General features: G+C 40.8%; 1 protein-coding gene across 1 annotated transcript in view; it reads left to right on the top strand.

Annotated features, from left to right (window-relative positions):
- LOC124113031 (tonsoku-like protein) overlaps positions 1-18,748 on the top strand; it is a 30,980-nt gene extending 12,232 nt beyond the window's left edge. The window contains exons 12-25 of the mRNA XM_046473272.2: positions 381-461; positions 1,048-1,284; positions 4,099-4,216; positions 7,324-7,477; positions 7,591-7,638; positions 8,892-9,710; positions 11,048-11,198; positions 12,135-12,213; positions 12,494-12,643; positions 13,476-13,642; positions 14,878-15,049; positions 15,181-15,353; positions 15,797-15,870; positions 16,516-18,748. Of these exons, the coding sequence (XP_046329228.1) occupies positions 381-461; positions 1,048-1,284; positions 4,099-4,216; positions 7,324-7,477; positions 7,591-7,638; positions 8,892-9,710; positions 11,048-11,198; positions 12,135-12,213; positions 12,494-12,643; positions 13,476-13,642; positions 14,878-15,049; positions 15,181-15,353; positions 15,797-15,870; positions 16,516-16,873 (2,781 nt within the window). The 3' untranslated portion in view covers positions 16,874-18,748. The remainder of the gene's footprint in view (positions 1-380; positions 462-1,047; positions 1,285-4,098; positions 4,217-7,323; positions 7,478-7,590; positions 7,639-8,891; positions 9,711-11,047; positions 11,199-12,134; positions 12,214-12,493; positions 12,644-13,475; positions 13,643-14,877; positions 15,050-15,180; positions 15,354-15,796; positions 15,871-16,515) is intronic.
- The last annotated feature ends 3,166 nt before the right edge of the window (positions 18,749-21,914 follow it).

Raw genomic sequence — 21,914 nt, 5'->3', positions numbered from 1 at the left:
TCTTGAGTCCTATAAAGCTCTCGAACCCAGACGACACCAGTTTGCAGGGACTAGTTGAATAGTGTTTTTAAATATTTACCTTAAATACCCACATGTGTAAAAACTAGTGGGTAACAGAAATTTGAATACCCAGATAGAATTTCCGATACCCAATGATTTTAAAATGCATGGGTAAAATACCCACAACACCAAAAGCTTATCTGGAGCTCTGCTTACATACAACTGTCTGTATTAAAGAAGGAACAGAGATGTGCTCGATATTTGATAAACTTTTAGTCGTACCTGGTACAAAAACATTCCAGGTTATTGATTAACTGTTGGATTACACTATTACCACGTTTATGACAAGTATTTCTTCATGCTCCCATGATCTGTTGCAGGTGAATGAGAAGGGAGAGACACCGCTGCACAGAGCTTGTATAGAGGGCAATCTGAAGAAAGTCAGCACACTGTTAGAGAAGGTAGGTGAGGCTAATGTCACTGACAGCCACTTGCTTCTGTGAAGTACTGGGTAATACTATAGAGGTACAACATGTACAGACGTGGATCAGCCATCTCGAGATTAGGAATAAGGTCAACTGGTAGGTTAATTAGTTGTTACATTCCTTGAAAATGGGAAGCATTTTATTTTTGTTATTGCTTTAGGTTGATCCAAATGATTTAAATATGTTAGACCAGGGCTGTAGAAAAGTGTTTATCTGTTCACCCAAACCTGGGCTTTGTTCCCCAAAACGATCTGAGTGCAGCAACTATAGCAATTCCCATGACCAAATATAGACTAACCATAGTTGTAGCTCTAAGATATTGTGAAACAAGGGCCTGCCTTGCTCTTGGTACCTTCCTATATTTAATCATTCAACCTTACATCAGTGTTTGACTCTTTGTGTAACCTGCATGACAACACGATCAGTTTCATGGCAAATAGAGGAACAGTATCCCACTTTTACCAATGTTTAAGGCAGAAAGCTTTTTCATGCAGGTAGTTTTATGGATACCCATTGTGGCTGAAACAGGAATGTGTTGTCTGAAAGATATGTGTGTGTTTAGGGCCATCCAGTGAACCCCCGGGACTACTGTGGCTGGATCCCCCTGCATGAGGCAGCCAATCATGATCACTACGAAGTGGTCAAGTGCCTCCTGGAGCATGGAGCCGCTGTCAACGACCGAGGCGGCAAGCACTGTGGGGGCATCACTCCGCTCATCGATGCAGCCAACTGTGGCAACACAGAGATCATGAAGATCCTGCTGCATCATGGGGCCAACGGACACAACAAGGACGATGATGTAGGTCTGCTGAGGCGCGAACACTAGTCACGATCTGGGCACACTTTGACTGACATCTCATGCTGAGGCGCGAACACTAGTCATGATCTGGGCACACTTTGACTGACATCTCATGCTGAGGTGCCAACACTACTCATGATCTGGGCACACTTTGACTGACATCTCATGCTGAGGCGCCAACACTAGTCATGATCTGGGCACACTTTGACTGACATCTCATGATGAGGTGCCAACACTAGTCATGATCTGGGCACACTTTGACTGACATCTCATGCTGAGGTGCCAACAGTAGTCATGATCTTGGCACACTTTGACTGACATCTCATGCTGAGGTGCCAACACTAGAGATGATCTGGGCACACTTTGACTGACATCTCATGCTGAGGTGCCAACACTAGAGATGATCTGGGCACACTTTGACTGAATCTCATGCTGAGGTGCCAACACTAGTCATGATCTGGGCACACTTTGACTGACATCTCATGCTGAGGTGCCAACACTAGAGATGATCTGGGCACACTTTGACTGACATCTCATGATGAGGTGCCAACACTAGTCACGATCTGGGCACACTTTGACTGACATCTCATACTGAGGCGCGAACACTAGTCATGATCTGGGCACACTTTGACTGACATCTCATGCTGAGGTGCCAACACTAGTCATGATCTGGGCACACTTTGACTGACATCTCATGCTGAGGTGCGAACACTAGAGATGATCTGGGCACACTTTGACTGACATCTCATGCTGAGGTGCCAACACTAGAGATGATCTGGGCACACTTTGACTGACATCTCATGCTGAGGTGCCAACACTAGAGATGATCTGGGCACACTTTGACTGACATCTCATGCTGAGGTGCCAACACTAGTCACGATCTGGGCACACTTTGACTGACATCTCATGCTGAGGTGCCAACACTAGTCATGATCTGGGCACACTTTGACTGACATCTCATGCTGAGGTGCCAACACTAGAGATGATCTGGGCACACTTTGACTGACATCTCATGCTGAGGTGCCAACACTAGAGATGATCTGGGCAAACTTTGACTGACATCTCATGCTGAGGTGCCAACACTACTCACGATCTGGGCACACTTTGACTGACATCTCATGCTGAGGGGCCAACACTAGAGATGATCTGGGCACACTTTGACTGACATCTCATGCTGAGGTGCCAACACTAGTCATGATCTGGGCACACTTTGACTGACATCTCATGCTGAGGTGCCAACACTACTCATGATCTGGGCACACTTTAACTGACATCTCATGCTGAGGTGCCAACACTAGAGATGATCTGGGCAAACTTTGACTGACATCTCATGCTGAGGTGCCAACACTAGTCATGATCTGGGCACACTTTGACTGACATCTCATGCTGAGGCGCCAACACTAGTCATGATCTGGGCACACTTTGACTGACATCTCATGATGAGGTGCGAACACTAGTCATGATCTGGGCACACTTTGACTGACATCTCATGATGAGGTGCCAACGCTAGTCATGATCTGGGCACACTTTGACTGACATCTCATGCTGAAGCGCCAACACTAGTCATGATCTGGGCACACTTTGACTGACATCTCATGATGAGGCGCCAACACTAGTCATGATCTGGGCACACTTTGACTGACATCTCATGATGAGGTGCGAACACTAGTCATGATCTGGGCACACTTTGACTGACATCTCATGATGAGGCGCGAAAGCTAGACATGATCTGGGCACACTTTGACCGACCTCTCCAGATTAGTTTCGAATATTTGTCTTACAACTGTATATGATTATAATTTGTTGACATCTAACTGTGGGTGGTAGTTGGTTGATAATCACCTTGAAAGATCAACTCTCAGACATTAGACTGACTGCATCCCAGCCTGTGCCCGAAACATTTGGGACTACTAGTGCAAACATGGCATTTATCATGAAATTATTATTATTGTATGCATGTATTTTGACTAATATACGAGAATCTGTATTTTACTCAGAAAGAGTTATCCCAAATATAACATTTGTTACATTTGACCACTTTCTAAATGGCATTGTGTGTTCATAGCTTTCGGCCATGGGAGCCGTGCCATTTTAAACATGTCAGAGGGTTACACAAAGTACGTGATCTAGACTGCCAGTTGTCAGACTTTCATTTTGAGGAAGCCTCGGTGGCTGAGTGGGTTAGATCGCGGACTTTGTGTGCTGGCGATTAGGTACCTCACTCTGGCAATGTGGGTACAAATCCCGGACGAGACTCAACCCCAAAAAGTACGAGAATCTGTACTTTACTCAGAAAGTGTTATCCCAAATAGAACATTTGTTACATTTGACCACTTTCTAAATGGCATCGTGAGTTCATACTCACTTTATGGAGGCAAACCCCTCATCTACTTACCACCCCTGCCACTTGTTTGCGATTTTTTCCTAATACAAACCTTTATTGATATTAGGGGTTGGATGAATATTAAACATCAATGCATCGTGACACTCCATGGCTTGACACCTGTATTGTGGGGTAGATTGATGTATGGAGACAGTATGATATGTTACTTGCTTAGTGGTATGTTACTGTTGTTGTGGCTGGTCATTTTATATTTCAGTACATCGCTGCATTATTCAGTGTTTGACTGTTTGTATGTTTCCTCAAGTTAAATTGGACTTTGGACTTACAGTTGTTATTTTCATAAGCTTGTCTCATCTATCATTCTTTCCGTATCATGACGTTTAGTGATTATTGCATCACAATGTTGTGTATCGTCCCAGCCCTAATGGATATAGAACAGACCTGTACCAGAACATTATTCTTTCCCCTAGGGTCAAACAGCACTAGACTGCCTGCGAGCGTGGTATCAACGTTGTGAGGACACACTAAGCCGAGAGGTGCAGTTGTCTTACTCCCACATAGAGGCCATGCTGTCAGGTGGGCTGAAAGGTGAGGGGAGATAACTCTAGGCTTGTGTGGCATGGCACTTTCTTGCTACATTACATTGCTACTTTACATTGCTACATTACATTGCTTCTTTACATTGCTACATTACATTGCTACTTTACATTGCTACATTACATTGCTACATTACATTGCTACTTTACATTGCTACTTTACTTTGCTGCATTACATTGCTACTTTACATTGCTACTTTACTTTGCTGCATTACATTGCTACTTTACATTGCTACATTACATTGCTACATTACATTGCTACTTTACATTGCTACATTACATTGCTACATTACATTGCTACTTTACATTGCTACTTTACTTTGCTGCATTACATTGCTACTTTACATTGCTACATTACATTGCTACTTTACATTGCTACATTATATTGCTACTTTACATTGCTACATTACATTGCTACATTACATTGCTACTTTACATTGCTACATTACATTGCTACTTTATTTTGCTACATTACATTGCTACTTTACATTGCTACTTTACATTGCTACTTTACATAGCTACATTACATTGCTACTTTACATTGCTACATTACATTGCTACTTTACATTGCTTCATTACATTGCTACTTTACATAGCTACATTGCATTGCTACTTTACTTTGCTGCATTACATTGCTACATTACATTGCTACATTACATTGCTACTTTACATTGCTACATTACATTGCTACTTTACATTGTTACATTACATTGCTACATTACATTGCTACTTTACATTGCTACATTACATTGCTTCATTACATTGTTACATTACATTGCTACATTACATTGCTACTTTACATTGCTACATTACATTGCTACTTTACATTGCTACATTACATTGCTACATTACATTGCTTCTTTACATTGCTACATAACATTGCTACTTTACATTGCTACATTAAATTGCTACTTTGCATTGCTACTTTATATTGCTACATTACATTGCTACATTACATTGCTACTTTACATTGCTACATTACATTGCTACTTTACATTGCTACATTAAATTGCTACATTACATTACTACTTTACATTGCTACATTACATTGCTACTTTACATTGCTAGATTACATTGCTACATTACATTGTTACATTACATTGCTACATTACATTGCTACTTTACATTGCTACATTACATTGCTTCATTACATTGTTACATTACATTGCTACATTACATTGCTACTTTACATTGCTACTTTACATTGCTACATTACATTGCTACATTACATTGTTACATTACATTGCTACATTACATTGCTACATTACATTGCTTCTTTACATTGCTACATAACATTGCTACTTTACATTGCTACATTAAATTGCTACTTTGCATTGCTACTTTATATTGCTACATTACATTGCTACATTACATTGCTACTTTACATTGCTACATTACATTGCTACTTTACATTGCTACATTAAATTTCTACATTACATTGCTACTTTACATTGCTACATTACATTGCTACTTTACATTGCTACTTTACATTGCTACATTACTTTGTTACATTACATTGCTACCTTAGATTGCTACTTTACATTGCTGGGGGCACGGGTGGCCCAGTCGTCTAAGGCGCCGCAATTCGCTGTGCAGAGTTGCGTCCCTTGGGCACGCCAGAAACCTATGATTGTGGGTTCGAATCCCAGTTCGCCCGATTATGTTTCTAGGTTTGTCAGCACCATACCCGAAGTCGTGGGTTTCACCGAAGTGGTAAACGTCTGAAACCTGCATCACTTCGGGCTTTCCTCCCACATTAAGCTGACACGCCGCGATATAACTGTAATACTGTTAAAAGTGGCGTTAAACCCAACTCACTCACTCACTCACTCACTTTACATTGCTACATTACATTGCTACTTTACATTGCTACATTACATTGCTACATTACATTGCTACTTTACATTGCTTCTTTACATTGCTACTTTACATTGATACTTTACTTTGCTGCATTACATTGCTACCATACATTGCTTCTTTACATTGATACTTTACATTGCTACTTTATATTGCATTGCTACTTTACTTTGCTGCATTACATTGCTACCATACATTGCTACATTACATTGCATTGCTTCTTTACATTGCTTCTTTACATTGCTACTTTACATTGCTACTTTACATTGCATTGCTACTTTACATTGCTACTTTACATTACATTTCTTCTTTACTTTGCTGCATTACTTTGCTTCTTTACATTACTACTTTACATTGCTACTTTACATTGCATTGCTTCTTTACATTGCTACTTTACATTACTTCTTTACATTGCTTTTTTACAATGCCACTATACATTGCTTCTTTACATTGCTTTTTTACAATGCCACTTTACATTGCTTCTTTACAATGCTACTTTACATTGCTTCTTTACATTGCTACTTTACATTGCTTCTTTACATTGCTACTTTACATTGCTACATGGTCATGCCCATGACATCTGTGATGAAAATACTTCTGCCACTTATGGAAATTAGCAGATTTGCATCCTTGCCTGCTTCACTTATAGACACCCGCCTTACATAATGTTATTCACTCAAAGTATCATCAGACATCATGTGTGTTCTCTTCATTCTTCACTTGATGAAATACAACACGTACATAGTCATACCAAACACTCATGCTTCATGTGGATAACTGTTGACAGTTCATATACACACATGCTGTGAACAGGTTGTGTTTAGAAACATTATTCTCTCCAAAATTGGGATGAAAATCAAATAAATCAATTTATTGTGACCTTTTGTTTGTTCATAGCTTAACAGGAAACTGGCACCAATGATACTTTTATCTGTGTATTTTTGTGGTATAATAACCTTTTGCATGTTAAAGTTTGAAGCCATCCCACATATGACATCCGTACCTTGTCAGCTTGCTGACAGGGTTAAACTCTTTGGTTGTGGACAAGGTGTCCGACCTCGGATCAGAAGGTCTGTTGTTCGAATCCCTTCACAGGATTCAGAAATGTTATGGCTGCTACATAAACAACATGGAAGTAGGGTCAGTGTTGAACAACTATTCTGATACATTGTGCTGACCTTGATTTGTATGTTATACTATTTATGGCAACAAAGAAGATACTCACCCACTCTCGCATTACAGGTGGTCAGATGCCAAGGACGAACACGAGACCTTTAGACAGGTCACAACCTCCAGCTCTCCTTGACCTGTATGATGATGACAGCAGCAGAGAAAGTCAGACGTTACCAGAGGTCAAGGTCACAGTCAAGAGGAAAAGAACCTCCACTGGTGGCAGGTGAAACTGTTTTGTATTTGAAGCCTGACAGATATTTGTTGATTCTTACCTTCAGAATCCTTTCACTGGACTTTGAGTATTTCTTAGTTTCATCTACCTACTTCATTTTTCAGTAAATCCTCCCGTGCTGTGATTGCTTCAGACAGTGAAGAAGGAGGCAGGTTAGTCAAGCAGGGATTTCTTAGAATTCACATCTCGCTGTCTTTTGTTTCCCTTGTGTTATTTCAAAAAGAATACTCACTCTTTTATTTTGTCTGAAATGAAACGTAACGGATATGTGGGCACATGGGCAATCTCATTAAAAACAGATCTTAATTCTCGCTACCACTAAGATCTAAGGACATCTCATTACAGGTTACGTCAGAATGACTTTTATCTGACCAATCATTGCTTACCAGAACAGAAAAGTGACAGTCGTAAAGGTTAATATGGGGTATTCCAAATGACAGTACTGGCTGTACAACTGATTCTTTTAAAATCATGGGATAAACATTTGAAACGGAAGAGACTTTCCACAGCCAATGGGAAGTACTGCCATACATTCTTGGCATCTATTAGACATTCCAGATTTGATTTTCTTTGAATCGATATAGTTTGAAACTAGTGCTGTGAAGCTCAGGAAAGCTGCTTTCTGATTGGCTAGTGTTGATTTTTTGTTAGATCTTCATTGGTTGGTCAAACACTGCGAATGGTCATTTTGATGTGACCTTTTATAGGATGTCCTAAGATCTAGTGAGCACTAGAGTAGTGAGCACTAAAATCTGATTTTAATGAGGATTGGGGTAAGGCTGGCCCATTCATCTATGGTCCTGCAAATTGTCAGGGTCTGATCCTGGGTTAGAATCCTAGTGGCAGCCTGACTGATCCCTTGTTTGTCAACTCAATAAAAGGCAGGTGGCTTTCACCAAAGTGGTAAATGTCAAACACCAAATCTCTTTGGGGGTTTCCTTCCACATGGAGCTGACACTCTGTGATATGACTGAAGTACTGTTTTAACAATGTTAACTCAACTCTGTGATATGACTGAAGTACTGTTTTAACAATGTTAACTCAACTCTGTGATATGACTGAAGTACTGTTTTAACAATGTTAACTCAACTCTGTGATATGACTGAAGTACTGTTTTAACAATGTTAACTCAACTCTGTGATATGACTGAAGTACTGTTTTAACAATGTTAACTCAACTCTGTGATATGACTGAAGTACTGTTTTAACAATGTTAACTCAACTCTGTGATATGACTGAGGTACTGTTTTAACAATGTTAACTCAACTCTGTGATATGACTGAAGTACTGTTTTAACAATGTTAACTCAACTCTGTGATATGACTGAAGTACTGTTTTAACAATGTTAACTCAACTCTGATGCTATGCCTTGTGGTGTACTAGTACTTGCAGCCTGTGTGTTTCAGTGATCAGGAAGTGTCTCTCCTGCCTGAGACAGACAGTCAGGATTTCTACCCTAATCCTCGCCTGGAGGACTTGGGTCCACACAGCAGTGCTACAGACAACTACCGCTACGCCATATCCGGGATTGGCAGTGCATCACAAAGAGCTGCTGTCCGAGGATCAGTGTATGATAAATCTGCCACTCCCAAGACTCACACTGACTCAAGCGCTTTGTTAGATGCAGATCATTTTGTTGGAGATGATTGGCTTATCGATGACATTCAGCCTCAGAAAAGAAAGAAGTTGGATATTGGAGGAGTGTTTTCTACCTCTGGGTCACGGAAATCAACAGATTCAAAACGACAAAAATGTGATACATCCCGAAGGAAATGTTTTGTGATTGATGATGATGTTGATGATGACAGTGGAGCCAGTGATAATAGAATGGAGGCAGCTCCATCAAACTCGGATGTGTTGAGTGTGGATGATTTTACGGAGGATTTTGTTATGTCAAGTTTTAGTGTCAATAGTGACAGTATTGTGCAAAGTCAGAGCTCAGCAAATCGATCAAAACTGTCAACCAAAACCAAGCCAAGGCAGATGAAGTTGACAAACTTTACAACTCAGGAAAACAGAAGCACACAAAAAAGCTTTTCCGGATTTCAGAGGGAAAATATTGATGAGTTTGGACCTTCTCAAAATGGGTTTTCAACAACGGCTGATCATGAAGGCACTGGTCTTCCTCAATCTACACATCAGAACGAGACCTTGACCTCCACTGGGGTCATGAGACTCAAGGTCACTATTGATGGGCAGATGTTGTTGGTTCCAGTTCCAGATATGTAGGTCAAATTCACGTATTTGGAATCAAAGGCATCAATATTGTAGATACAAGGCTTGCTGGAATTTGTCTGCCTTTTGTATGCAAACCAATAGGTGATGAGGCACAATCAAGGATAGCAAATTAGAAAGGACCATTTATGGTCGTGAATCTTTTGACACGCTTATTTATTTTATTGGTCATGGTCAATTTTGAGGTCATACCCTTTTTTGAAATGTTTGTTTACAGGATTACTAAAGAAATACTTGCTGAATTGAACTTATTCCTACACTTCAGGGTAGGTGTAAAGGGACTGGACATCGACTGTTCTGAAGCTCTGTTTGTAAACAATAGCCGATAACTCCTGAGCTTTGTCTGCTCTGCTTGCCATAATCTATGACAGAATGTTCTGCTCCAGTGGAGGCTTATGGCGTGTCCAGACTTTTCTCTTGTTTGTACACAAACGCACTTACTTTGAAATAAGTACAGACAGCCTAATGTAAGACTTTTGGTGCCCTTTACATATTGTTGTGCATAATTATATAGACATACTAGAAGCAACTATGACAGTGAGGTGCATGGGGCTTCGATGACCTGATGTGAAGAATAAATACGCAAATGGAAATTGTATTTTTTGTTTTAGGATATTTTCTGAATGAAAGTTATGTTTATCTATATAGAGATAATATTTGCTTAATTATATAGATATACTACAACTGCGACAGTGAGGTGCATGACAATATAGCTTTACACATCAAAGTGACTGTATCGCTAGCTCTCCGTGGGGCTTCGATGACTGGACATGAAGGATAAATACACAAATGGAAATAGTATTTCACATTTTAGGATATTCTCTCAATGAAACTACGAAAGTAGTGTGTAGACTCGTCCAAAATGAAGGGATGAGAAACACATGTAAGATGTGACAATTTGACAGAGGGTCTAGGCTGGCCGAACATATTTATGTTGTAATTTAGGCTCCATATACACTGGCTTCTAATCTAATCAAGCTGGCAGTTGATACTTTGTAACTCATCTGCACGAAAACCAAGCACGAAGCTTTCTCTTCAATTTGCCTCAAACAACTGAAGCCAGTTTACTCTGCCCAGGGCTTGCATTGTTGGCTTCGCTGTGCGGAACTATATTGTTTAGGTTTGCGAGTCAAATCAGGCATGTGATGTCACACTCGGGAATTATTTCATGCATGATTTAAAAACATACAGAACCATGGACGCTCTGTCCCTTTAAGTGATATCCATATACTGGGATAAGTAGATCACTGTAGAGTTGTATCCTGTTTACATGCTTTTGTTTGCAGATACATTGTATGAAAATATTGATTGATTGCTTTCACTGTAGCAATCAGAGCATCTCATGGCTGGCCCAGGATGTCTCTCGACGGTATGAGAAGATTCACCAGAAGAAACCTCTGGTGACACTGAGGACTCGTGATGGTGCCATCCTGTCCCCAGATGATGTTGTGTGTATGGTTCTCAGTAACAATGAAGTGGTAAGTCCTTAGAAATCACAATTAGTAGACATGTCTCTTGTTTAGTGGCAGGTTAACATGGTTAAGGGAATGAGACAATTATTTATGCTTAGTCGGGATTCTGTTATTCAGTTTTCATTGAAATGTACCCTTATATATCCCTTTTATACAGTTAAGAAGTAAAACTAGAACAAGTGGAGATTAAATACTTAATTCAAAACTTAATTGCTCAATAAATTGTTCATTGCTAAAAAGATGTCGTATAGGACAAAGACGTATATATGTATGTACGTCCGTGTATAGGACAATGAGCATGACCAGTGGCAGTGTGGACTTGGGTGGGAGCTGATTAATCTGTTTCAGTAAAGTAGCTCCAGGAACTCAGAAAACTTATTTTGTTATCTGAGATTTTTCTCTAAAGTATTCTAGATTTCCTGAATACAAAAATGATAGATAAAAAAGGACCCAGACAGAGGCAACAGGGAGTCTAATTATAGCCAATTTATGTGAATTGTCATGAAAGTACTGTGAGGTGTTCTATGTTGTAACATTGTGAGGTATTCTCTGGCTTAACACTATAAGGTATTCTATGGTGTAACACTGAATTGTTCTATGGTGTAACACTGTGAGGTATTCTATGGTGTAACACTGTGAGGTGTTCTGTGGTGTAACACTGAGGTGTTCTATGGTGTAACACTGTGAGGTATTCTATGGTGTAACACTGTGAGGTGTTCTATGGTGTAACACTGAGGTGTTCTATGGTGTAACACTGTGAGGTATTCTATGGTGTAACTCTGTTTGGTATTCTATGTTGTAACACTGAGGTGTTCTATGGTGTAACACTGTGAGGTGTTCTATGGTGTAACACTGAGGTGTTCTATGGTGTAACACTATGAGGTGTTCTATGGTGTAACACTGTAAGGTGTTCTATGGTGTAACACTGTGGGGTGTGTGCAGGTGGATGCCGTGGTCGACAGCTGGGACATGCAACCGCTGCATGACAGATACAGACAGGCCTGCCGACTGACCCGGGCAGGTAGGAGTACACCAGTCAACATTATATCTCTCCAGAAAAACAAGCTTCAGTTAACAGAAGGGGTTTTAAGTTTTTGATTGCCCGAATGTTTCTATTCTTATATTTTAGGTATTTGTTGGCAAAACTTTTTAGGTTGAACGCAACACAAATATTACTCTTAGATTAAATGTGATGTATGGATTTGGAAACTGTCAAGCTAAGAAAGTGTTTGATTATAAGATCCTGAGAAGTTGAGTAATTATTTGTCAGACTGAAAGTCTACTGTATTGTTTTCTTCCAGTGGAGTATCGGAACATTGTTAGCCTGCTGCAATCATGTGACAGTACAGGCTGCCTATCCCTACGGAATCTGGCGTTGAGGTCCAACCAGATCCATCCGGTATGTCGCGCCCTGGAGGGACAGAATAACATGAAGCACCTTGACCTGCAGAGTAAGTCCACACCTTGACGTGTAGAGTAAGTCCACACCTTGACCTGTAGAGTACATCCACACCTTCACCTGCAGAGTAAGTCAACACCTTGACCTGTAGAGTAAGTCCACACCTTCACCTGCAGAGTAAGTCAACATCTTGACCTGCAGAGTAAGTCCACACCTTGACTTGCAGAGTAAGTCAACATCTTGACCTGTAGAGTACGTCCACACCTTCACCTGCAGAGTAAGTCCACAACTTGACTTGTAGAGTACGTCCACACCTTGACCTGCAGAGTAAGTCCACACCTTGACCTTGACCTGCTTCGCCCCCTTGGTTTTTCCCTCTCCCCAGGGCATGCTGTGTCTACCTAAACCTTGTGAGTGTGTTTTCTCCAATACATAACTATGATGACATGTCCTTTATCATATAATGAAGTATGTACATAGGAATGTCAATGTCTGAAAAGTCTGGAAGTGGTTATTGGTGTTACAGAAACTGAAACTGAAAATGTCAAATTATTCTAAACATCTACAGTGCAAGATATATCTGTCCAAACAGAACAATTTGCTCCACAATAATGCCAGACTGACTGTCCACAGTCTGTCACAAAAGTCAAGTGTCTCATTTAATTTTGCTGTATCTAGTTATTAGGTTGACAAAGACCTATGTATCAGTCCTTCACAGATTCAAGCACTCTATTATTCCTAACGGATGAGCAAGTGCATATCATCTTGCCTTGATGGTGTAGATAGAAATTCCCGGTCACTGGGGCTTGCATGGTTCACACTAGTAATTTCCATCCTTGGCATCAAGGTGTTTTGAATGAAAGTATACACAAATCTCATTGTAGGTAATCGTCTTGGTGACAATGGAATGTCCGTGCTGTCGAGGTCTGTGTGTTCCCTCCCTGGTCTTACATATCTCAATGTGTGTGGGAATGACATCACAACAGTTGGATTGAAGAGCTTCACTGACACACTGGAGGCAGGCCAACAGTCAGGCAGTAGGCCTCTACAGGTAGGTCCAAACTAAATGGATGAGACCGTGAGTAATGAGGTATATTATATAATTATGTCTCCAATGTTGCGACCAGAAACACAGTGATCCATATTTCCAGTTTTGAATGGTGGACTAGTTTTCATTTATTTTTTAAACTTATTTTATCTCACACTATGCATCTCTTCTTTCTTCTTCGATCATATGGGGGAACATCTTGAACATAGTTTCCTGCTTCTATAATAACAATTCACCCGAACACATCCCAGCAATGGTCATGCACTGTCCTCCTGTGCATAGCAATCTACATGATCTGATCACATGCTTACCCCTTCCACATCATTTTCCTGCTCATCGCCACACTGTGGAGACATGTATGATCAGTGTTAGAGAATACATTTCGGTTTCCCTACCTACAAATACAATCCACATCAAGGGAAATGAGTAAGAAGGATCCTCCCCACCTGCTTAGAATGCCAACATGTTTTCTGTCGGACACATACAAGTTGTTGCAGTGCAGGCAAGCGGTGTTCTGAATGCCAACATCTTATGAACATATCCTTTAATTTGTATCTGCACAAGTGTCATCCCCGAGAAGTGGACAGGCGTTCTAAACCCCAGGATTCTGAAAAGAAATCAAAGCTAAACCCAAAGCTTCATCTTTCAAGTCGAAGAAGGCCAGCAGACCACGTGTCCCCACCACCATTACAGTGGATGCGTCTATGTTGGGCAGATGCTGCTGCTGCTAAACCTTGGTCCCCTGCAACACTGACAACAACAACAAATGTACGCCTGGTTCTCTCTATTTGGCGCTTATAGCTGTTCATCATCATCACAGCTATACGCACAGATCACCATTCCCAGAGTTGCTCCTGATCTGCTTCTTCGCTTCCGGTTCGGGTTCCTCCAGGGGGGGGGGGCCCTACTGTGACGTTCCTCCACCGCACAGCTGCTCCCTACCTCGCTGTGCATGGGAGAACAGTGTGTGACCCATTTGTTCGGGTAGTGACTATAGTGATGCTGGGATGTGTTTGTGCGAATTGTTTTTTACATGCCGGAAACTTTGTTCATCCCATTAGTCGCCTCATGCGACAAGCACAGTCGCCTTTTACGATAAGCATGGGTTGCTGAAGACAGGGGTCAGGGGAATATAATTCTTGCATTTCTTCACAGATTCCAATATAGATACTAATTGTGACAGAACCATTCATGAGCATGCCATAATCTGATCAGTACATTATTCATATCTATTTCAGTCACTTGTAACTTTGGTCTACTCTCACAACTCCATGGGAGATAACTCTACCAACTACTTGGCAACCCTACTGAGTTGTCTCCCTTCTCTCACTGACCTCTCTGTGTCAGCTTGCCAACTGACAGCGAAGTTCTTCTCTCAGCACAGACTGGCACTTGCAGATGCCATGCAAGGTGGGTTCATTCTCAATTTTTGTAATGATATATTCTTTTTCTGGCATGCCAATTAATATATATCATGATATGTTAACATGACAAAGATATTGAGACAGAACAGATTTCATGTTGATTAATTATATTTTCAGCCTCAAATCTGCAGAAACTGGACGTGTCCCACAACCGACTTGGATCCCTAGGCCTGGAGCAGCTGCTGAAGTGCCTGAATCACCGACGGATGACAACTCTCAACCTGTCCGAGACACACGCCGGGACCAGCGTCAGCCATCTCACGCTTCATCTGCAGCAGTATCTTACTCAGGTAGACTGCAAGGCTTTAGGTTCATAAGTTCACATTTCCGGGAACAAAAATTAGAGAATGACAATCAAGCTGCAAGGAATGTAAGATTATCGGTCCCCAATGTAGGATTATTGTAAGCCTTACTCTTGGCAAGGAACTGACAGCATACATTAATGAGGGGCATCTAATAAGTAATTCTGAGTTGGTTGTTCCATATATAACCTGATAATCTAAAGTTAACCTATTGATTAAATGATCTAATGCTGTAAGTTTGTGATGTCAGGTACAGTGGAGAACGATGTCAGATATTGTTCTCAACTATAGAGCCGTATGACATCATATCATTTAACTGATCAATCAGCATTGGGAATTGCTCAAATGCACATGTGCAAATATCGGCAATTTATCTTCCTGTCCTTGTGGCTGTTATTTGATCAGTTTGTAACTAATTGTTTTGCCTTTAGGATGGGTGTATTCTGGAGGATCTTCATCTATCTGCCTGCCACTTCACATCAGATGATGGTTACTTTGTTACCAGGTGATTGGACAATACCATATGTAAAACAGCTTGACATTTCTTCATAAGACACATAGGGGCGGTCAGGTAGCCTAGTGGTTAAAGCGTTCACTCGTCACGTCGGAGACCCGGGTTCGAATCGCAACTTGGGAACAATGTGTGAAACCCATTTCTGGTGTCCCCCGTCATGATGTTGCTGGAATATTGCTAAAAGCGGTGTAAAACCATACTCACTCACTCTCTCATAAGACACATGGCATGTGTAATACCTAAACATTACTTCAAATATTTCAGTCTCAAAATGATATGTTTAGTTATCTGCAAGTGCATGTGGAAGTAGTGGTTTAAATAACTGATAGATACTCTTTCGAAAGAAAGTGTTGTTCAAAGGCTTATGAAGGTGGAGGCCCTACATTAGGATGACAGAAATGGAATGTGTAGAGAGGGATAATGTTGCATGGTCTGCCCCAGGGTCCAGGCATTGATACTGTAGTAGCACCCTGTATGAAACTCCGAGATTGACTGAATCATACCATTTGAGCAAACAGGCAAGGTGGGTTTGTTATTGTTTGAGTCAGACTTGCTAGGACTGCTATCTGAAGTTGGTCTGTGGGTAATTGACCTCACAAGGATAAATAGTTATTCATAAGTCAGTCCATGTTTCAGAGTGCCATCACTGTACAAGGGTCTGAAGAGGCTGGACATCTCCTGTAACACAAAGGTGGATAACAGTGTTATACAGGAACTCCTTCAAGAGTCTGGGAAAAATAACTGCTCCCTCGAGGAGTTGCTTGCTCAGGGCTGTGCAATAAAGTCTCCCTTAGATTCCAATTTTCTGGATGCTGTCAATGACAAGCTGAGCAACCAACTGCATCCTCTCCGGGGTCTTGTCTTCACATGCTCCCATCTTGATAAGGTGGATGTAGAATGTCTTCATCAGATCTGGTTGGACCGGTGGAAGGAACTGGCTAATATCGACATCACAGGGGAATATGTCAGACTTGGTGTCCTAGACAGCTCCTAGTGGATTTCACCTTCAGAAGTGTGCTGGCATCAGGACTAAAGCTATGAAATGTTCCACTGCTGTCCTAAGTGTGGTAACGGATGAGATATGGTCAGTGTACAGCTGAGGTTAAGACAGAGGAATATGCTTACACTTAATGCTGAAGTGCCTCCTCAAACTACTAGGTAAAAATCTGGTGTTTCCAGAACAGAATAAGGATACAGTGGATTGGTCTTGGATCTGTGAACCAGTTGGTCGACCAACCCTCAAGTTCTAACAAGTTACCAGTTCTAACATTGTGAATTACCGGAAATTGTGTTCACAGTATTTACGACTGGTTTCTCTGTATAATTTGATGGATTGAGCAACATGGCTGTATTATTGATGACTCTGATATAAGCCACAATTTGAATGCAATTCCTTAATTCCATTTTCTCAACCTGTGTTCACTATTGTTGGAATATTTGTCAACTTTGTCAGGCATAATGGTTGTGCTAAAAGTACATTGATGGGTACTGGTTGTGACTTTTAATATTTATAAGGATAATCAGGTCAATCATTAATAGATATTTGAATTCATTTCTCACAGTGAGGCTTAAATTATAAGGTAAGTGCAGTGGTTACCACTCCACTTCAGATTGGTAGGAAGTGCCTGTGCTTACTGAGAACATATATAAATTAAATAACATTCACTGACTTACTTCCTTATTGAATCATGTCAGTTTGACAAACTATGTAATAAATTGCATTGTTATGACAAGTTCTGCTAAGACAACCTTTGAGTCTAGTGTCAATGTTCACTTTGTGAGTTACGTTTATCTAAGTCGGCCCCATTCCACAGAGTGATCTCGCTGTCATTGTTCACGTAATGGAGTTACGATTGTCTTAGCAGTAAGATTTCTTTGTCGAACATGGCCCTCAAATGTTTATACACGTAGAAGAGAAATGAATTCTGTTTGTGAGACTGATCCTCTTTCCACAGAGTTATCCCAGTGTCAGTGTTCACGGAATGGAGTTACGATTATCTAAGTCGACCCCATTCCACAGAGACATCTTGGTGTAAGTGTTGATGTATGGGAGTTACGATTGCCTTAGTCGGCCCCATTCCACAGTGATCACGATGTCAGTGTTCAAGTAATTGAGTTAGATTATCTAAGTCGACCCCATTCCATAGAGTGATGTTGCTGTCAGTGTTCACATATGGGAGTTACGATTGCCTTAGTCGGCCCCTTCCACAAGGTGATCTCGGTGTCAGTGTTCATGTAATGGAGTTACGATTGCCTTAGTCGGCCCCTTCCACAAGGTGATCTCGGTGTCAGTGTTCATGTAATGGAGTTAGGATTGCCTTAGTCGGCCCCATTCCACAGAGTTATCTCGGTGTCAGTGGTCACGTAATGGAGTATCCATTATCTAAGTCGACCCCATTCCACAGAGTCATCTTGGTGTCAGTGTTCACGTATGGGAGTTACAATTGTCTTAGCAGTAAGATTTCTTTGTCGAACATGGCCCTCAAATGTTTATACACGTAGAAGAGAAATGAATTCTGTTTGTGAGACTGATCCTCTTGCTGCAACAATGTCATGTCACAATGTTAAGCTTTTACTGCAGGCATAGGGCACTTAGAGGCCAAGAACTTGTAAACGAATTATCATTTGAAGTATTCGCCAGCTATGGAAGGCAGGACACACAACTCTGAGGAAGATGTACATATTTTCCATTTGTCTTGTGCTTGATTCTATGGCTGCAATAATTGTACATCTGTTTGAAGAAGACAACAAATTTCAATCAACTCATTGATATTGTGGTTACTGTAAATATAAAAACAGTATGTAAATTACAATATATTTAGATTATTGTGTTTTTTCACAGCTTGTGATTAAACTGATTTGAAGTGAAACAAAATACATCTTCTTCATGTGTTATTTTTTAAATGAAGCCATTTGAACATCATCTGCCATAAAAAGCGCTTAGAAAATTGCAAAACAGGAACACTTATGAAGACCATACACAAGTTAAATTTGGCGTCCGAGAAGGAGAGAACAAAGTTGGTCCAGTGCCGAAGACACTAAAACTGTGGAAATAATAGTTTACAAGACAAGCTGATTGACAACTTTAATTGTATTTCCTGTGTTGTTAGTTGTGGGGCTGACATGTATGTTAAATTTCTTGCAATATTTTTAATTTTGACCTTTGCAAATTTTGACCATACTGAAAACTGTTATTATGGAGTTATACTTTGGCTGGACAAACGAGTCAATGCATAGTCAAATCAAAATCGTGTAACAAAGTCGATATCTGGTTCGTAAACTCCCATGCAGATTTTCACTCGATTGCAGGATTTGCAAAGGACGTGTACCGCCAACTCGGCATCAACAGATATTTTCCAAATCTTTTCATGTATTTAATCAAGGTGCTCAAGGGATACAATGACCCACATCATTACTGCTTTAATTCCAAAGATGGAAAGAAACTCAGTGTCTGCATCCTGGAAAGTATGAGTGTTATATAAAAAAACTGTTGTGTAAACTTTCGGGCAGAGTACTGGGTGTATGTAAAGATAACTTGCAAATTGGTCCAGAATTTGGTCAGGGGCTGGTTATTGCTGTGGGGCACTTACTGTGGTAAATGTGAGGAATATAGCAACACTTGTCTCAACTGTACTACAGGCTGCGACTTGATTCCTTCTTTGTTTGTGCCTTATTTTCAAACTCTGGATACTGAAAATATTTTGGGCACAATTGATTCTACAAGTGCAGTATTGCCCCTAAGATCAAGTGTAATTTTCTTTCTTGAAGAGATAATGGGTACTAAACCAAATCACCAACTTGAATCATGGGCCCTGAGGTGTCTTGTGGTTAGAAATTATCCCCAGCAACCCCTGCTGGTTCTAAAAGGCAACTAAATTTATTAGTAACTTGGGTGACCACGTGTCCACGTACTCAGGCCACATGGGTTGTTTTGATCATGATATGAATCACCGGATTGTCTGGTTCAGCCTAGATTATTTACAGGCCCCATCTCGTGACCCTATTTCAAGGGTTGGAGGTGATGTAGTCTAGTGGTTAGAGTGTTTCCTTGTCAGCCGAAATAACCTGGATTTGATCCATCACATGGGTATATGTGTGAAGATGTTTTCTGAAGTCATAATACTGCTGGAATATTGCTACATATATGACTCTAATTAACACCCACACCCAAGTGTTGTTTTTAAATGTTCAAAATGAAATTTGATGGATGTTTCATATGACAATCTCACTGACAGGATCTTTTCCTGAGCCAATCAATACTGTGCCTATTGAAATGTTTCAAATGAAGCTCCGTAAAATAGAGATATTATGTGGGAGTGGCCTCCCTTGTTTTTTTAAACCCATCAACACATTCGTCACCACTCGCCCCTTTCCGTAACCTGCAAGAAGATTCTCGGCTTGTCCCTGAATAACACGAGTTGGTCACGAATGCCCTTTAATAAAACAAATACACAGATAATCCACTGTTAATTAAGCTATTTATTTCTTATGATAAGCTGTGGAATATTTACATCATTCATAAAGTGAAATGGCCATATATCTGTAAAACCTGAAAAAGTATACATTTGTACATTTCCTATAAATCGTATGTAGAATTAAAATCCATTAATTAGAATTATCACTCATATCAAAACCAGTTTTAAGCCACGAACATGATTATAACATTACTATAAAATAGTTTTTTAAAAAGCGTTAGGACCAATTCACCGAAAAATCCCTTGGTTCCATTTCTTCAATAATCTGCCATACATATCTATCCTTGTCTTCCAGCATTTCCACGACTTCATCACTGTACTTCATCTCACGTGCCGCATCTATCTCAAGTTGTTGGACCTCTTCAAAGGTCAAGGACATATAATTCTCCCACCCTTTGAGCAGAAGAGTAAGGGCACAGTTTAGAAGGCTCTCCTCCTGGACTTTCTCAAACACGGCTTTACATTCGGCCGTCCATAGGGCTTTGACATCGGTCTCGCTAAGGCATTCAGTCTCTCCGAGGGTTGTAAGTGCAATACCTGTTTGTTCAACAGACGATCCGCTGTTCAAGCTTTGGCAGCTTTCAGGGTCCTTGAAATTATTTTCATCAGCCCCATTTTTTGATAGGTTATTGTCAAGTGTGGCTTTGTCCGTACTTGTCTCGGCATCTTGTGGTTTATTTTTTGTTTCCACTTGTTTTTGGGGTAATGTGTTTTGCATCTTGTCGTCATGTACATGATGTTGTACAGTCGGAGGTGGAGATTCTGAGGATGTTGAAGTGTTTCTATGAAGTTTGGAGGGATGAAGACCAAATGATGCAGCTTGTTTCCATGGTGTATCAGTGGTCATTTTGCTTTCTCTCTGTACTAACTTAGGTCGTGACTGGATGACTTTAGAAGCATTCTCGCTTGTGATGGTGAGTATCTTCGCGGTGGACGAAAGAGCCGTTGGCGACATTTTAGATATTTGCGAATCAGGGGTTGTCACACGGTTCTGCAACTGCTCATCCACAACAGATGGCTGGGTTAGTTCAGGACAACCTATCAGGGTAGTTGGGGTGATGTGTACAGGCCGGCAGTGGTTCCCTATGTCTCCTATTGGCTGATAGGCTATCATGTTTGTTGTATGTACAAAGAAATCATGAATTAACTCAGCGTCCGGAATGGATGAACAGCTTGTAGTTTTGAATGGTTCCTGTTCTTCCTCTTGATTGCTAGAAGTGTGGCTTAGATATGGATGGTCTGTCTGCACAATCTGCAACATTGCTTTGGATGAGGCAGTTTCCCAGTCGATGCTATTGTCACTAGCGATGTCGTGGAAGAAGTCAAAGTCGGGAACGCTGCATGGTGACGAGATATCGGACTGATGTTCGCTGATGCCACCTTGGGACAGCAGAGCCAGCAGATCCTGAACAGAACTCGTTGGTTGTTGGTCAGGTTCGTTGTTGTTTTCAGAGGTGGCGGTCGGTTCACTGTGTTTGTCATTGAAATCCTCCGGTTGACTATCCAAAGTCTTGGAACTGTCCGGAAATAGATCTGATAGAATCTCAAGATAGATCTCGT

The sequence above is a fragment of the Haliotis rufescens genome, unplaced genomic scaffold (assembly GCF_023055435.1).
Source record: "Haliotis rufescens isolate VD_foot unplaced genomic scaffold, xgHalRufe1.0.p SCAF_19, whole genome shotgun sequence".
NCBI classification, from domain to species: Eukaryota; Metazoa; Mollusca; class Gastropoda; order Lepetellida; family Haliotidae; genus Haliotis; species Haliotis rufescens.
This window is presented reverse-complemented; position numbering and strand designations above follow the sequence as displayed.